At 36.4% G+C, this 17,207-nt stretch overlaps 1 protein-coding gene across 6 annotated transcripts in view; it reads right to left on the minus strand.

Moving 5' to 3' along the window:
* HECW1 (HECT, C2 and WW domain containing E3 ubiquitin protein ligase 1) overlaps positions 1–17,207 on the minus strand; it is a 426,246-nt gene that overhangs the window by 184,436 nt on the left and 224,603 nt on the right. For all 6 annotated transcript variants that reach the window (XM_012720822.1, XM_004676647.2, XM_012720820.1 and 3 more), the window contains one exon: positions 9,585–9,679. In XM_012720822.1, the coding sequence (XP_012576276.1) occupies positions 9,585–9,679 (95 nt within the window). The remainder of the gene's footprint in view (positions 1–9,584; positions 9,680–17,207) is intronic.

The following is a 17,207-nucleotide window of genomic DNA, read 5'->3' on the forward strand; positions in this document are numbered from 1 at the left end:
ATTTTCTAATACTTTCTACTTGTTGAGATACAGTGTTACTATTATTAACCAGTATTCTTTCTCGATGTTCTTTCTGGAGTGGCAGAATGACTTTAAGAAACTTCAGTTGTGGAGGGTAGTCTGATCCTTGTTTTTTTAATAACTCCTGTTTTTCCATCCTCCACTGGTGGAATCGTGTCTGTCATCCCAATCAGTGACTGTCAGGGGTCTCTTGTGGTGTTTAGCTTCTTCTGGTAACACAATGAGTCCTTATCTCTGGAAGATGCCTGTTGATCTTTGTAGCCTTCCCATGTTCTGGGTTCCCTCTATGCTTGGATGTGCTCATGGGGGTTGGGGCACATTAGAAGTGTTGTAGGTCTCCCTGCAACTGTGCCTGTGATTGAGGCAGTCACTGGTTTTGTTTACTTTCTGAGCACTGTGAGCCTTACAAGGAAGTGCCTTACTGGTTCACAAGTCTTCAGGCTGCTGCTGTCCAGTAACAACTTGAGTCCTAGCTTCTGCTATGGGGAGGGGGGATGCAGGGAGCACCATAAGGGTTGCAGCCTCCAAGCTGTTCAGGTTGACAGTCCTCCCTTAGCATCTCCAGGGCTCTTTGTACCCACTCCAAGCATTCTCTCCCAGAGCAGTTTTTCCACCACTTGGGGTCCACTTACAGAGCTGAGTTGTCTCTCTTTAACTCCAGGGCTTTACCACAGGTTTTGTGGGTAAATGTCATAAGCAGGTAGACCAGTAGCAAATCTCCCATCTGAGGCATTTCCTAGGGCTCTCTATGCTACAATGTGCCCATGGGGGTGTTTAGGGAGTGTTAAAATTATTGCAGTTTTCCTGGGTTGGGCCTGTGGTTGAGTCAGTCTAACTGGTTTGTTTCAGCCTACAGCAGGGGATGCAGGGAGCACTAGAAGGGCTGCAAGCCTCCCAGCTGTGTAGACTGCCAGTCCTCCCTCACAGCCTCCAGGACTCTTTGTGTCCACTCCAAGCAGTCTTTTCCCACCACTTGGGGTCCACTCACCCTAGAGTTGTCTCTAACTCCAGGGCTTTACCACGGGTTTTGTGGGTAGATGCAGTAAGCAGGTAGAGCAGTAGCAAGTCTCTGGTCTGAGGCATTTCCTAGGGTCTCTCTATGCTAGGGTGTACCCATGGAGGATTTGGGGAGTGTTAAAAGTATTGTAGCTTCCCAGGGTTGGGCCTGTTTTTGATTCAGTTTAACCATTTCGAATTTTTTCCCCTTTTACCTCCACAGATTTGTGAACTTGCTGACCCCACCAAGGTGACTAATGGTGAGAATAAGCCTCCAGGCTTAAGCTGTGGGGGAAGGAGATGCAGGGAGCTCTAGAAGGGTCGCCAGCCCTCCTCCCCACCTCCTGGGCTTTATGTGCCTACTCCAAGCAATCTTTCCTTGCAGCATGGGTTCCACTCACCAGCTGAGCTGTCTCTATCTCCAGGGATTTAGCGGGGCTGAATGAGCAGCAAGCCTCCTGTCTGAGGTACTTCCTAGCTCCTGGGCAATCCCTGATTGAACCTCCCCTATTAAGATCCCCAATCGCCTATTCTCTCTCCGTTATCTTCCTTCTAGTGAGTCCAGGGTGTTCTCTTTTGGGTTGAAACTTACAGTATGTAAGTCTACAGTCTGTTTTTAGTCTTATATTCCTTTGTGAGCATGGACATAGTGATTTTGGCATCTTCACTATGCCACCATCTTGCCAGATCTCTGAAAAGTATTCTTTGTTCCAGTACATATCCTTTCCTCTTTTACCATAGATTAGTTGACCATATATGTGTGGTTTTATTTCTGGGCTTTCAATTAAATTCCAACAGTAAGTATGTCTGTTTTTGTTCCACAGCCCATGCTATCTTAATTAGTACTGCTCTGCAGAATAGTTTGAAGTCTGGGAGTATAGTACATTCATTTTCTTTTTAGCAAGGACATTTGGCTATTCTTGCTATTTGATTTTTTTTTTAAATTCTATATGAATTTCAACAATATTGTTTCCATTACTTTGAAGAATGCCATTGAAATTTTAATTGAAATTGCATTGATTGTGTAAAATGCTTTGGGTACAATGGTCATTTTAATAATATTAATTCTTCTGCTCCATCAGTAGGGAATGTCTCCATTTCTTTGTATTTTCTTCCATTTCTTATAACAATATTTAATTATTTTCCTTGTATACATGTCTCACTTTCTTTTTAGGTTTATTATTAAGTATTTAATTTTTTTTATACAATTGCAAATTAAATGATGTTCTTAATTTCTTCCTCTTCATGCTGATTGTATATAGGAAAGCTACTGAATTTTATGTATTGATTTTGTAACCTGCTTCTTTACTGATCTGATATTTTAGGGTTCTCTCTATATGTTATCATATAATCTGCAGATAATGATAGCACTACATATATTTTCCCAATTAGGGTTCATTTTATCGCTTTCTTTTCTGTAAGTATGCTAGAGATTACTCCCTTATTTTCTTGGTAAATGGGTGAAGTTTGTCTAATTTGCTTCTTTTTTTTAAGATTTATTTATTTATGCAGAATTGGCATAAAGGCCAGAGTTGCAGTAGCTGTGAAAGGATTCACTAGAGATAGAATGGGAAGCAGAGCAGGAAGACTGACAAAGTACACAGCTGAAGGGAGCAGTGGGCAGGTCAGGAGAGGTCTGCTGTGCCATCTGGACCACCTCTGGGGATGGGGATAGGACTCACACTGAAACGGCTGTGACTCACTTGTAGTGCTGCACTTTAACCTGTTGTGCTACCAGGAAGGGCCCTAATTTGTTTCTATATGAAGAGGCTGTTTTTGATCTTTTTGACTGTGTTTTAAATTACTATTTCATCTACTTCTGCTTTGATTTTTTTATTATTTTTGTTCAGAGAGAAGGTTATCTACTCGAGTTCTTTCTTGATATGGGCTTATACTACTATATATTTCCTACATAATACTTCTTTTACTGTGTACAATAAGTTTTGGATGCTCATTTATAATTGTTTTATGCTCATTTACAATTGAGTTTTTTTTTTTTTGAGAAATTTCCTGGCTTACTTTTCAAAGTTGATTTCTATTTTGTAAGCTTCATAGACTGAGAAAATTCTGTTATGATTATGAAATTGTTGAATTTTGTTTTGTAATCCATCCTGGGGAATGTCCCATGTGCACTTGAGAAAACATGTGTTTTCTGATTTTGAGGGTATCTAGAAGTCTAATTCTCTATTTAAGGCAATTGTAGTCCTGTTTAATTATGTCTAGTTTATCTGTCCATTTATGAGAGTGAGATGTTGAACTTTCTGACCACAAAGTACTTTTTCCAATGTTTGTTTTCAAAGTTGACAGTAGTTGCCTAATACATTTTGGTGCACCTTCATTTGGTGCATATAGTTTGATGAGTGTTATGTCTTCTTATGGTTTTCATCCTCTTCTCTTATTACTTTTTTAACTGGAAATCTCTTTTGTCAGGTATAAGTATGGCTGTCCCTCTCTTCCCATTTGTTTGACTTCCATTCCTTTGAGCATGTTTGTCTTTGGAGTTTAGATATTTCTTGGAGACAACGAAAAGTTAGATTCTGTTTCCTGATCCATCCTAAAACTCTGTATTTTAACTGGTGAATTCAGCTCATTTATGTTTAATATTGATATTTGATAGTATACTGCTTTCATTTATTTTTTACTTTTGTGGTTCAATTTTCCTATTTAGTTCTCTGTGTTATGTTCATCTCTTCAGTTTCAATGTGTATGTTACTTTTAATATTTTTTGAAGTGGTAGCTTAAAGTTTGCAAACTCCTTGAACTTCTCTATAAAGGCCTTTATTGTCTCATATCTGAAGGAGTGTCTTGCAGGAATTATTCTTGGCTGGCAGTTTTTGTCTGTATTTGGGACATTCCACTCTCCTTGATCAGAGTGTTTCTTCACAGAATTCTGATATTAGCTGGATTGGGTTACTTTTAGATGTGATTTGTTTCCTCCCTCATGCCAAATTCAGACAAAGTATTTCTTTGTCCCGAATTTTTATAAATTTCATTATCATATGCTTTGCTGATGCTCTCATTTTATCTAGGTAAACTTGGATTCTTTTAGCTTCCTGTATTGCACATTTATTCTCTTCTCTAGGCTTGGAGAGTTTTCCTCCATTACTTCTTTAAATACATTTTTTGGCCCCTTTCTCTTTCTCTTCCCTGCTGTATTACCATTATTCTTAAGTTGTTTTTTTTTTCCTAATGGAATCGGTCAGTTCTCAAAGTTTTTCTTTTTTTTTTTTTAATTTTATTTTTCTCTTCATTCTTTACCTTGATTCTTGTACATCTGCATCTTCAATTACACTCACTCATTGTTTTACTTGATCCCCTCTACTTCCGTGACTTTCTTCTGAGTTTAACATCTCCTGTATTTCTCTTCTGAAATCCTGAAACTCCATTTTTATCTTATTTAGAGCTTCATTTTCTAACTTTAGTTTATGGATTTCATTTCTATGGGCATTATCTGTTTTTCAGAGTTTTCTTCCATTTCTGTGAATTTCTTTCTCATCGCAATTTTAAATTCTGTATTTGATAGGGAAAATGTAGCTTCTATGTTTATGATTTGGGGTTCTGGGTATTTGTTCTCTCTTTGTATTATACTGTTTTCTTGGGGACTCAAGTTGCCATTTGTTGGCTTTTTCTGTTCATCATTAGCTTTGGAACCTAGCTATTGCATGTGAGATTTCCTCTGGGCATTGTTTCTTCCCCATTCACCAGTCAGCATCCTCACCTGTCTGGGCAAAACACTGTCTCATGGGAGGTTGTGAGGCTTCTGACCAGTTGTCTTACTTCCTGATACATGTTTGTGGTCTCACCAGGCTTGGTATTGTCCAGGCACTGGCACAGTTCTTGTAGGAAGTCAGCCTTTGTTGGTCCAGGCAGGTCCTAGCAGTGGCCTATAGAAGGTTGTGAGGCTCTTACTGGTATGGGCAGGTGCTGGTTAGTTCCCATAGGAAGGCAGGAGGTTTCTACTGGTCTGATTGCAAGCTGGTAGTATCCCTTTAGGCATCTGGTTGCTTTGGTACCCTACCCATCAAGGGTATAGTGCCTCACCAGTCCTCACCAGTGGGTTCTCGTGGAAGTTGTGAGACCTCTGTTGACCCACTTGAGGACTGGCATAGTTGCATGAAGGTTGTAAGGTGTCTGGTTGCTCTGGCTTCCTCCCCAATGGGAGTCCAGAGTCACCAGTCCAGGTAAAGCCTGTGGTGGTATCACAAAAAATCACAAGACCTTTGCTGTTCTGTGTGGGGGTGACAGGGCCCTGTAAAAGGCCACAGGGTTCCGGCTGCTCTGGTTCCCTTTTGAATAGGGTCTGGAGACTTTTCATATGCCTTTTCTTTTTATTTTTTCTTAATGTGGTGAATTACATTTATTGATTTTCAAATGTTAAACCACCCTTGTGTTTCTAGAATAAATTCTACTTGGTCAAGGTGTGTAATTCTTCTGATACTTTATTGGATTCAGTTTGCTAACATATTATTGTCGATTTTAGCATTCATGTTAATTAGGGGGATTTGCCTATAGTTTCTTTTGAGTATGTGTTGTGATTTTTGGTTATGGTATTAGGGTGATACTGATCTGATAAAATATATTTGGAATTATTTCCAATTTCTCAACTTTTTGAAAATGACTTAACAGAATAGGTACTCTTTCATCTTTGAATATTTGGTAGAACTCATTTATGAAATTGCCTAGTCTTGGGGATTTTGTTTTTATAAATGTTTTGATTATTGTTTCCTTTTGTTTGCTTGTAATTGAATATTCAAGTTTTCTGTTTCTTCTTTATTCAGTACTGGCTGATTGTATAATTTAAAGGAATTATCCATCTCATCTAGATTATTGAATTTGTTAGCATATAGTGTTAATAGTAATTTCTAATTATCCTTTGGATTTCTGCTGCCTTTTGTAATTTCTCCTCTTTTATTTCTGATCCTATTTTGTTGCCTCCCTCCTTTTTTTTTTTTGAGTCCAGCTAGAGGCTTATCTATTTTATTTTTACTAAGAATCAGCTTTTGGTTTCATTGATCTTTTGGACTATCTTTTTTTTAAAATTCCTATTTAATTTTTTTCTTTCTTCTTTAATTTTATTTCTATTTGATGACATTGGAGGTTTTTTGTTCTTCATTTTCAAGTTCTTAAGATGGGAGATTAGGTTGTACCTTTGTATTCTTCTTTGTTTCTTGGTGTGGATCTGTATTGCTATAAATGTCCCACTTTATATTTTCCTTTCTCTATCCTCATTATCCTGATGTTTGTGTCCTCATTATCATTTATTTTAATGTATTTCTTAAATTTATTCTTTGATTTTTTTATTAACTCACTTGTGTTTCTGACATGTTCTTTTCTGTTTCCATGTAATGGAGATCTCCTTGCTTTCTTTTTGTAGTTGATTTTTAGATTGATACCTTTATGGTCAGAGAAAATACTTGGTATTATTTTGATCATCATGTACTTGTTGATATTTCCTTGTGGACCATTATGTGGTCAATCCTAGAGAATGAATGATGTGCACTTGAAAAAAATATGTATTTGGTTTTTGGGGGAGTGGTTGTCCTATAAATGTGCACCTGTTCCATGTATCTAGATCTTTGTTTAGAGGAAATTTTGTCTTGCTTATTTTGCTCTTGTTTATTTGTCTCACTGACCTGTTCTTTGGTGAGAGTGGGATATTAGTGACATACCATATACATGTTTTCTCCAGTGATGATAATAATTGTATAATGTATTTTGGTGTTACCTCTTCTGGCAAGTATATATTTATGAGTGTCTTCCTGTTGTATTTTCCCCTTCATCATTATATAGTGTCCATTCAAGTCTTTTGTCACCTTCTTAGGTAGGTAGAAGCCTGTTTTTATTGATATAAGTGTGCCTGTACCTGCCTTCTTTTGGGTGCCATTTTCTTATAAAATTGTTTTCCAACATTTTATTTCAATCTATGTTTATCAGTGGAACTTAGATTTATTTCCTGGGGTAATAGAAGGTTGTATTTATTTCCTGAGTCAATGTGATAATGTGTTTCATTTTTTATTTTAGTTCAGGTGGTTACTGATAAGTGGAAGTCTCTAATTACCATTATATTCAATATTTTGTGGTTCTATTCAATTCCTGTTAATTTCCTTTTGTTCAATCCTCTTGGTTTAGATCATAGGGCACCTTGTAATACTTGTAAGGACCTTGTGATACTACAAGGTAAGGCACCTTGGAGTGGGGGTTTAGTAGTAGTAGCAAATTCCCAAAAACTATGTTTGTTTGAGAAGGTCCTTACTTCTCTGTGTTATAGGAAGGAGATCCTTATATAGTATAAAATATTCTTGGCTGTTATTTTTTTTCCTTTCAAGGTTTTTTAATATGTCACTTCATTCTGTTCTTGTCCATGCTGTTTCTTCAGAGAAGTCTGATGTTAACCTCACTGGTGTTCCTTTATAGGCTATCTATTTCTCCCCCTCTCACCTCGGTTGTTTTTTTTTTTTTTTTTTTTTTTTTTTTTTACTTTTGGAGGTTTTACTCCTATGTATCTTGATGTAGACTTCTTTTAAAAAAAAAGATCTTTGTGACTCTTGTTAGCTTCCTGTATGTCTATTATGTAAATTTCCTTCTTCAAATTTGGTAAATTTTCTTCAATTATTTCCTTAAATAATTTTTATGCTCACTTTTTTTCTCTTCTTCTGGCATTCCAATGACTCATACTTTGTTTCATCACATTGTAACATATTTTTGGAGTTTTCCTTCATTTTTTATTGTATCTCTCCTTTTTAGGTTGGTTCTTTATGTATGTGCATCTTTGCAATTATTGTTTCATGCTCCTATATTGTCTATTATATTTCCATGGCTTTTAAAATATTTTTTAATCTTCTTTGTTGATTTTCTTACATCCCACAATTCAGTTATTTCAATTTTGTTGGTTGTTTCTCTTAACATTCTTTTCATTTTTTACATCTGTACATCTCTGATTTGTTTTTCTGAGTTTTCTTTGTGCTGATCTAATGCTTTGATTTTCTATTTTTTTAAAAGATTTATTTATTTATACATTCAGAACTGGGGTACAGGGAGAGGTACAGGGGTGGTGAAAGGATTCCCTGGTGATGGAGTGGGGAGCAGAATAGGCTGACCAATGAAGTACACTGCTGAGGGGAGCAGCAGGCAGGCCAGAAGAGGTCTGTTGTGCCAGGTGGGTCACCTCCATAGTGGGGATAGAACTCATGCAGAATTCGTTTTAGCTTCTTAGAGCTGTGCTTTAACCTGCTGTGCCACCAGGGAGGGCCCTGATTTTCTATTTAATAAAAAAAATGATTTTTTCACCTGGCAAGAAGAAAAAAAATTCCATGTCAGTGTTGTTGAGTTGTAGAGACTGGTTTTCTTTCTGTATATTGTTTCACTGATAGCTTTCTTGACCATTTGTACTGTTCTTTCTTCCCATTGTTTGCTTTTGAGTGTGCTCTGCTATAATGGGGCTTCTGTTGAGTATGGGTCTCCCTTTCCTACTATTCTTGATTTTTACCTGGTAGTGGCTATAATTGGTGACTTCATAATAAGGTCCAGGTGATTGGTGTTTTAGGTAGTCCAGGCTGGCAGACTCCATCATCTTTTCCCTTGGTGCAGGTTATCTAGAAGAGCGGCAGGCTTTGCTGAGGGTTTGCTTTTGTCATTTTATTTTAATCATGATTTTATGAGCTGTTATTTTTGTAACTAGAAAAATTCTGTCAGACCTGTGCTTAGGGATCTGAGAAAGCAAATAAGCAAATGAGTCTCTGAACAGGAATTTATGGAAGATATGTCTACTTTTGTAAAAGTTTTTCATTGAACTTTACGTTGTTCAGTCAGTTATTATCAAAATATTGGTGAGAAGATAAATTGATTTAAGTCATGAAGTAAAGCATAAACTAGATGTTCATTTCATTTGGATAACTTTATGAAAGGTCACTTAAATAATATACATGACAGGTAGATGATGGCATTGTGAAGTAAGGACAAGAAAAATGCAGAGTAATGAAATTATGATGCAACTTCACAAATTTTAATATTTATGAAGACAGAGTAAGAAATACATTCTTCAACTATGCATGCCAAGGACAGTGATAGGGAGTGTCATTTGTAGGAGAGGAAAAAATGATCATGGAGTTTATAAAGAGAAAATAAAATATACAGGGGTAAGTAGTGTGTGTAAAAACACTGAGAGGAAGAGCTTGCTTTTGAAAATTATTTTCCACAGCAAAGAAAAATAAAAACATACTAAGTACTTCCAATAAGATATCAGGTTTGAAAATGGAAGCACAATATGATTCTTAGAAAAACTAAGTAAGTTATTTGTTGGTTAGCTGTAACATAAATTAGGTCTCATTCTTTACCCAACTTGAGGCATTTCTTACTCTCATGCCTCTTCCCAGCCTGTCCCCTGCCAGCCTTGTCTTCCTTCCCACCAGGCCAGGCAAAGTTATATTCATGCTGCCTGGTTCTTCTATTTTAAGATGCATGTATATGCACCTATTTCTAATCTAGTAATATGAAAGTAAAGAATAATAATATAACAGTAAAGAAGCACCAAAGTTATGTCTGACTAAAAAGGAAGAAATGGGACTTACAGGAGCTGCCGAATTTTTGACTGTGACACTGGGGGTGGTAGCTCGTAGGGCTCCACTTACTCCATGGTAGTATTTGAAGCAGATCTTAGTTTCAGCTGAAAGATAAAAGTAAAATGGCATTGAGAAGTAGGGTATATCATAGTGTGACATTTTAGAGCCAAAGAGGACACTTTCAAAGATTGTACCCAAAATCCTCTTGTGATCCATGGAGGTCCCACCTGACAGATTTTCAACATGCAGTTCTCTGAACAGTTCTGACTTCTTTCTAAAGCCCCATTATAAAAATATTTTGGTGCCCATGCCAAATCCATTATTACACTTCCAAGCACCTTAGAGGCTAATACTTCTAAACCCCTTGTTCTAATATTTTAGATGGTTTGATTTCTTTTGTAATTTTCTGCTATATGTGAGTAATATCTTGGTAAACTTGGAGAAAGATTTTTCAAAGTCACTGACATACATATTTTAAAGTTGATTTATTTATGTATACAAGAATTGTTGTATAGGCCATAGGTGTGAAGGGATGAGAGAATTCACTAGAGACATAAGGGGGAGTAGAACAGATGGGTCTATTGAAATACATTGCTGAATGGAGCAGTGGGAGAGACAGAAGAAATCTGCTGTGCCTTAAGTAGGTCAGCTCCCTGGCCGGGAATTGAACTCATGCTGCAGTGACTGTGCCTAGCTTCATAAAGCTGTGCTTTAACCCCTCTCCATTAATAACCAACCTGTGAGACAAAATGTAAATCATTTCCCCTTTCTGTGACCCATCCTTTCTTTCTTAATGGTAGAATCTCCATTTTATTTTGGATGGTAATGCACAAAGTAATGTATTTTACATCCTCCATGTTCTTGGTATAATATAAATTTGTTTCTAGATATGATTAGCTGGACTGTTTTGTTTTCTTGTCAATTAATAGATGAGGATTTTCTTCTTTTTAAAATATTTTAAAAGTTTATAAATTTATTTTTTCTCCATCACTATCTCTTAGGTACACTTATTCCTTTCCCTCTTAATCTCAGAACCCTCAGGATTTTTATTGACATCTACTGGTTTTTGAAAAGTGCATTACATTATAAGATAATCTGGTATGTAAATATTTATATTTATCTTTTAGCCATGACTTATTCTGCTACACATAATGAATGCTCTCTATTTCCCTCCATTGTGTTGAAAATGAAAGCATTTCATACTTTCTTATGGCTATCTAATGCTTCGTGGTCGATACCAGCTCTATTTGATCTATTCATCCATCAAGTAGACATTGAGGCTGATTCCATGTGCTAGCTATTATAAATAATGCTGCTATGAATGTTGTGAAATATAATGATTTTTGTGTTGATAGTTTCATATTTTTTGGGTGTATGCCCAAGAATGGGATTGTGGGTCCTATGGTATTTTTAGATTTTTTAAGGTTTAAAGCAATTCAGATTGCTTTCCATGATATTTACATGTGTTTACATTCTCACCAAAGGTGTAATAAGAGTTTTTTTTTTCCTATCACATTATCCCACTACTTGTTGTTTTTTTAACATGTGCCATTCTTGCAGCTGTGAGGTGGTAGCTCATTGTAGATTTGACCTATATTTCTCTTATTAGAAGTGACAATGACCATTTTTCACAACCTTTGGCTTACTGAGTATCTTTTATGGGGAACTGTTTATTAATAGCTGCTGCCCATCTGTTTCTCTCTTATTTTATCTTGAATGAGGTGACAGAGGAATCTGGGGGATAAATACTAATTTTAGTTGAAGAAGTGGAGTTGATTTCCTCTACCTACTCTCATCCCACAGCAAACTATATTCTGGACTTTATCTAAACTTCCCATCCTACCTCCCTACTGCAATGGATCATGATCTATGAACTCTGATATTCCTGGTGGGAGGAACTAGATATGTAGTCACAGCCACATGTTCTGGGTCTAATTTTCACTTGTCCAAATGGTGGCTTTGTGGTTTCATGGGTGCATGTGGGTGTACATGTGCTGTCTTATCATAGTGGCCATTGTTGTTCCACCCCTGCCTCTTACGCAACTTCTGCAGGACTGTAAAATCTACAGACTTACCAAAGATGTGTGAGTTATTTCACAGATCCTTCTCTCTGATGTTGGGCTTAGTCTGACTTCTCTTTGATCTCTTTCAAGAGAAGGCACATGGACTAACTTTGGAATATCCAATGTCTTGGGGCTGTACCTGCACAGCTCTCACTGTCCCAGATAAGGTCTGCTTTGCCCACTTTTATGTCAGCAGGGTTCCTTTAGGGGATTTCACAAAGTCTTGGATTTCCCCATCATGGCTTACGTGACTCCAGCCCAGTCACACTTCCTTTTACTTCCTCCCACAACTTCCTCTCAACCTTAGTTCAAGATCTCTGTGAGGAAGTTTTGGGAGAGAGTAATACAAACCTCTTTATTCTACCATGTTGTGAGCAGAGTCAATATGATATTATTTAAAGAAAGTCCTAAAGACTCCATCTAAAAGTTGTTAGAAATAATACATGATACAGCAAAGAGGCAGATTACAATATCAATATAAAATACCCCATAGCCTTTTTATAAACAATAAGTGTAAAACAAATTAAGGTAATCACTCCATTTCTAAGAGCTTCAAAAATAATTAAAAGACCAGAATCAACTGAAGGTGTTTAATGACCTATACAATCTGAAATATAAGATGTTACTAAAGGACTTGGCAACATAAGTATAAGAATACCCCATGTTTATTAATTAGGAGAATAAATATAATCAAAATGACTAACCAGCCTAAATGATATATACATTTTTTTTTTTTTTTGGAAGGAACTCAACACTTCAACCCAGTGTTGGGAGCAGAACAGGTCGACTGACGAAGTACACTGCTGAGGGAAGCAGTGGGCGGATCAGGAGAGGTCTGCCACGCCACGTGGGTCACTTCCCAGGCGGGGATCAAACTCATGCTGAAGTGGCCTGAGCTTCTTAGTGCTGTGCTTTAACCTGCTGCACCACCAGGGAGGGCCCAATGATAAATACATTTAACAGAAACTCCCAGCAATATTGCTTAAACTTCAGCAAGAACACTATGAGTTAACAAAACACTGAGGAAGAGAAAGAAATGGATGGAACCTAGTTAAATAGTTAAATGCTGGAGAGCAGACACTGTTTTATAAAGGATTTAAAACAGGGAATTAATTAAAACTCCAATGGTAGCCACCAAAAATAATCCATAGTAAATACTCAAAGTTGAAGGAAGAAAGAAATTGATAGAAATACTAAGGAAAGTCATCCAGAAGAGCAGAAAGAAACCACAGAAAAACAAAATAATAAGTCAAAAAACAAAGTAAGTGGTAAACAGTTTATATCAATCATCACATGAAATGTGAAAGGTCTGAATTCAACAACAAAAAGACATAACATGGAGGAGGGGGAGTTTTAGTTATTGATGCTTTGTTCACAAAGGATCCACTAAATACGAAAGATAAGCCACTAAATAAAATAAAAGATTTGAATAACATTTACACATTGTAATATTCAAAGAGAAAAGGAGGAAATATTTTCCCCCATATCAGAAAATCTAGACTTTCATAATTAGGGGGAAAGTTGTTAACTATATGATGAACAAACAACAAGAGCATACATCTGCCATTACTATTTATGCACTTCATTAGGAACACCTATTAACATAAAGCAATTACGTATTATAACCATATTTGTTTTGACAGACATGCAACATTGTCAGAGTCCTCAACATACCACTGGCATGAAAGCTAGATCATCTAGACAGAAAATGAATTAGGAAATAAATTCCTTAACTGAAGTACTAGGATTGATGGATTTATTGGATATTTTTGGAGCTTTCCATCCCAAGAGGAATAAATATACTCTTCAGTGCACATGGAAAATTTTCAAGATTGGATACTATGTTAGGACAGAAAATATACCTCAGAAAATAAAAATTATATCAAGCATGGTCACAGATCACAATGCTATAAAACACAAAATGAACCAGAAACAAAACCAGTGGAGAGTAAACAAGATGTTTCTGAACAACTCCAACAACAACAAATAAATAAAAAAGGAGAGATTAATGAAAATGGAAGGAAAAAATCTAAAAGCAGTATTATGTGGGAACTTCATAACAATACAGACCCAAATTAAAATAAAAATCTCAAGTTAATAATCTAATTCTCAGACTGGAGGCACTAGAAAAGAACCAAAGTATCCAAACAAATAGAGGGAAGAATAATGTTGACCTACCCAGAATAAATGAAATAGAAAACAGGCCCTCCCTGGTGGCGCAGCGGGTTAAAGCACAGCACTGAGAAAATAAAGCCACTTACACATGAGTTTGATTCCCGCCTGCCCTGGAGGTGACCACATGGCATGGCAGACCTCTCCTGACCCGCCCACTGCTCCTCTCAGCAGTGTACTTCGTCTCTGGTGCTCCCCACTCTGTCTCTGGTGAAGCCCCTGAGCCTCTGGCCTGTACCCCCAGTTCTGTATAAACAGATAAATAAAACTTAAAAAACAAATGAAACAGAAAACAAAGAACAACCCAAAAGTTCAGTGAAATAAAAAAATAATTATTTGAAAATATAAACAAAATAGATAAGCTGTAAGGTAGGGCTTATGAAGAAGAAACCCCAAGTAATAGAATCAGAAATGAAAGTGGTGAAATATATGCTATCATAAGAACATTTTACAGAAGTCTCTATGCAAACCGATTGGAGACCAAGAAGAAATGGACTTTTTTTTTAGACTCATATAACCTTCCCTTTGAAATAGAGTAAACTAGCTTCAGTAGCCCAATCACAAGGACTGAATTTGAAAGGCAACAAAAGGCCAGGACCAGTTGGTTTCTCCAGTGAATTCTATCACGATCTGCCAATAGTGATATTTGTACTTCTTTTTTAACTTGGAAACCCTTTAAGACTAAATTGAGCAGAAATGGTGACCATGGGCATCCTTGCCTTCTTTCCAGTTTTATGGGGAAGGATTTTAGTGTTTTAGCATGAAGTAATAATATTTATATTTATTAAATTGATTTATGCCCCTACTGTTGCCATTTGTTTAGAGATTTTTTTTTTTAATCACAAGTGGGTGCTGAATCTTTCCAAATGCTTTCTGTACATATATTCATGTTATGATAACATTTTTAGTTTTACCTTTGTCAATATGATGTATTACATTGATTTATTTACATATATAAACCATCCTTGCAGCCCAGGGTTATATCCCATTTGATTATGTGATAACTTTGCAAATTATATTTGCTATCATTTGGTTGAAGATTTTTACATCAATGTTCATCAACTATATTAGTATTTACCATTCTTGTCTCATTTTCGTATTTGGATAATGTTGGAATCATAAATTGTATTAGGGGACATTCTTTATTCTTGAACTTTAAAAACATTTTTCACAACACAGACATAGTTTTTTTTTTAAAAAAATATTTATTTATGCATACAAGGCTGGGGTACAGGCCAAAGGTACAGGGGAGTGAAAGGATTCACCAAATTCAGAGTGGTGAGCAGAACAGGCAGATCGATGAAGTACACTGCTGAGGGGAGCAGCGGGCAAGACAGGAACAGTCTGCTGTGCCATGTGGGTCACCTTCGGGGCTGGGGATCAAACTCACACTGAAACAGCCATGGCTAGCTTCCCAGTGCTGTGCTTTCACCCGTTGCACCACCAAGGAGGGCCTAGCATTAGTTCTTCTTTTAAAGTTTTGATAAAATCAGTTAATAAACCTGTCAGATCATGGGCTTGTGCACTTTGGAAGACTTTCTTATTACTATTTCAATTTCCAAGCTTGTAACTATGTTCAATTCATCTGGAGTCTTGGTGTATTGATGTAGACATTTGTCCATTTCTTAAATGTTATTGTCATATAGTTGCTCAAACTTTTGTAATTTTTGTAATTTTGTGCTACCTGAGATGATAGCTCTTATTTCACTTTTGTTTATTAATGTTTTCCTTTTTCTTTTTTAAGAATTCTTTTTTTTTTTTTTTAATTTTGTGAAGCTTCTCACACTTGGCTTCTTTCTTGCTTGTTAATCTTGTATGAAGTATTTATGGCTAGAAGTCTTTTTCTTTAAGTACTTTAAATATCTCCTTCTGGTCCTTTCACACTTGTAATGCTTCTTCTGTGATGTCCACTGGCAGTCTGACAGTGGACTGTGATTTTCAACAGCTTTATTTTAATGTGACTTGGTGTGTGTCAGTTACTATTTAGCTTGGACTTCTTTGGGCCTCTTGGAGCACAACATCTGGTACATTTCCCAGATCGAGATGATCATCAGTAATTGCCTTTGAATAAATTGTCTACGCCTCCCTTTATTTCATCTCTGTCTGAGAACCCCATGAAATAGATGTCTATTTTGCTTCCCTTTAAGTTGTCCCCATGATCTTTTATGACATTTTAATTCTTAAATCTTTTTTCTCTATTTTGTTCTATTTGCATGTTCTTAAAAATTACAATGGCCCTCCCTGGTGGCGCAGCGGGTTAAAGCACAGCACTGAGAAAATAAAGCCACTTACACATGAGTTTGATTCCCGCCTGCCCTGGAGGTGACCACATGGCATGGCAGACCTCTCCTGACCCGCCCACTGCTCCTCTCAGCAGTGTACTTCGTCTCTGGTGCTCCCCACTCTGTCTCTGGTGAAGCCCCTGAGCCTCTGGCCTGTACCCCCAGTTCTGTATAAACAGATAAATAAAACTTAAAAAACAAATGAAACAGAAAACAAAGAACAACCCAAAAGTTCAGTGAAATAAAAAAATAATTATTTGAAAATATAAACAAAATAGATAAGCTGTAAGGTAGGGCTTATGAAGAAGAAACCCCAAGTAATAGAATCAGAAATGAAAGTGGTGAAATATATGCTATCATAAGAACATTTTACAGAAGTCTCTATGCAAACCGATTGGAGACCAAGAAGAAATGGACTTTTTTTTTAGACTCATATAACCTTCCCTTTGAAATAGAGTAAACTAGCTTCAGTAGCCCAATCACAAGGACTGAATTTGAAAGGCAACAAAAGGCCAGGACCAGTTGGTTTCTCCAGTGAATTCTATCACGATCTGCCAATAGTGATATTTGTACTTCTTTTTTAACTTGGAAACCCTTTAAGACTAAATTGAGCAGAAATGGTGACCATGGGCATCCTTGCCTTCTTTCCAGTTTTATGGGGAAGGATTTTAGTGTTTTAGCATGAAGTAATAATATTTATATTTATTAAATTGAGTTATGCCCCTACTGTTGCCATTTGTTTAGAGATTTTTTTTTTTAATCACAAGTGGGTGCTGAATCTTTCCAAATGCTTTCTGTACATATATTCATGTTATGATAACATTTTTAGTTTTACCTTTGTCAATATGATGTATTACATTGATTTATTTACATATATAAACCATCCTTGCAGCCCAGGGATATATCCCATTTGATTATGTGATAACTTTGCAAATTATATTTGCTATCATTTGGTTGAAGATTTTTACATCAATGTTCATCAACTATATTAGTATTTACCATTCTTGTCTCATTTTCGTATTTGGATAATGTTGGAATCATAAATTGTATTAGGGGACATTCTTTATTCTTGAACTTTAAAAACATTTTTCACAACACAGACATAGTTTTTTTTT

This window comes from Condylura cristata, unplaced genomic scaffold (genome assembly GCF_000260355.1).
Source record: "Condylura cristata isolate star-nosed mole 26May11 unplaced genomic scaffold, ConCri1.0 scaffold00005, whole genome shotgun sequence".
Taxonomy (NCBI): domain Eukaryota; kingdom Metazoa; phylum Chordata; class Mammalia; order Eulipotyphla; family Talpidae; genus Condylura; species Condylura cristata.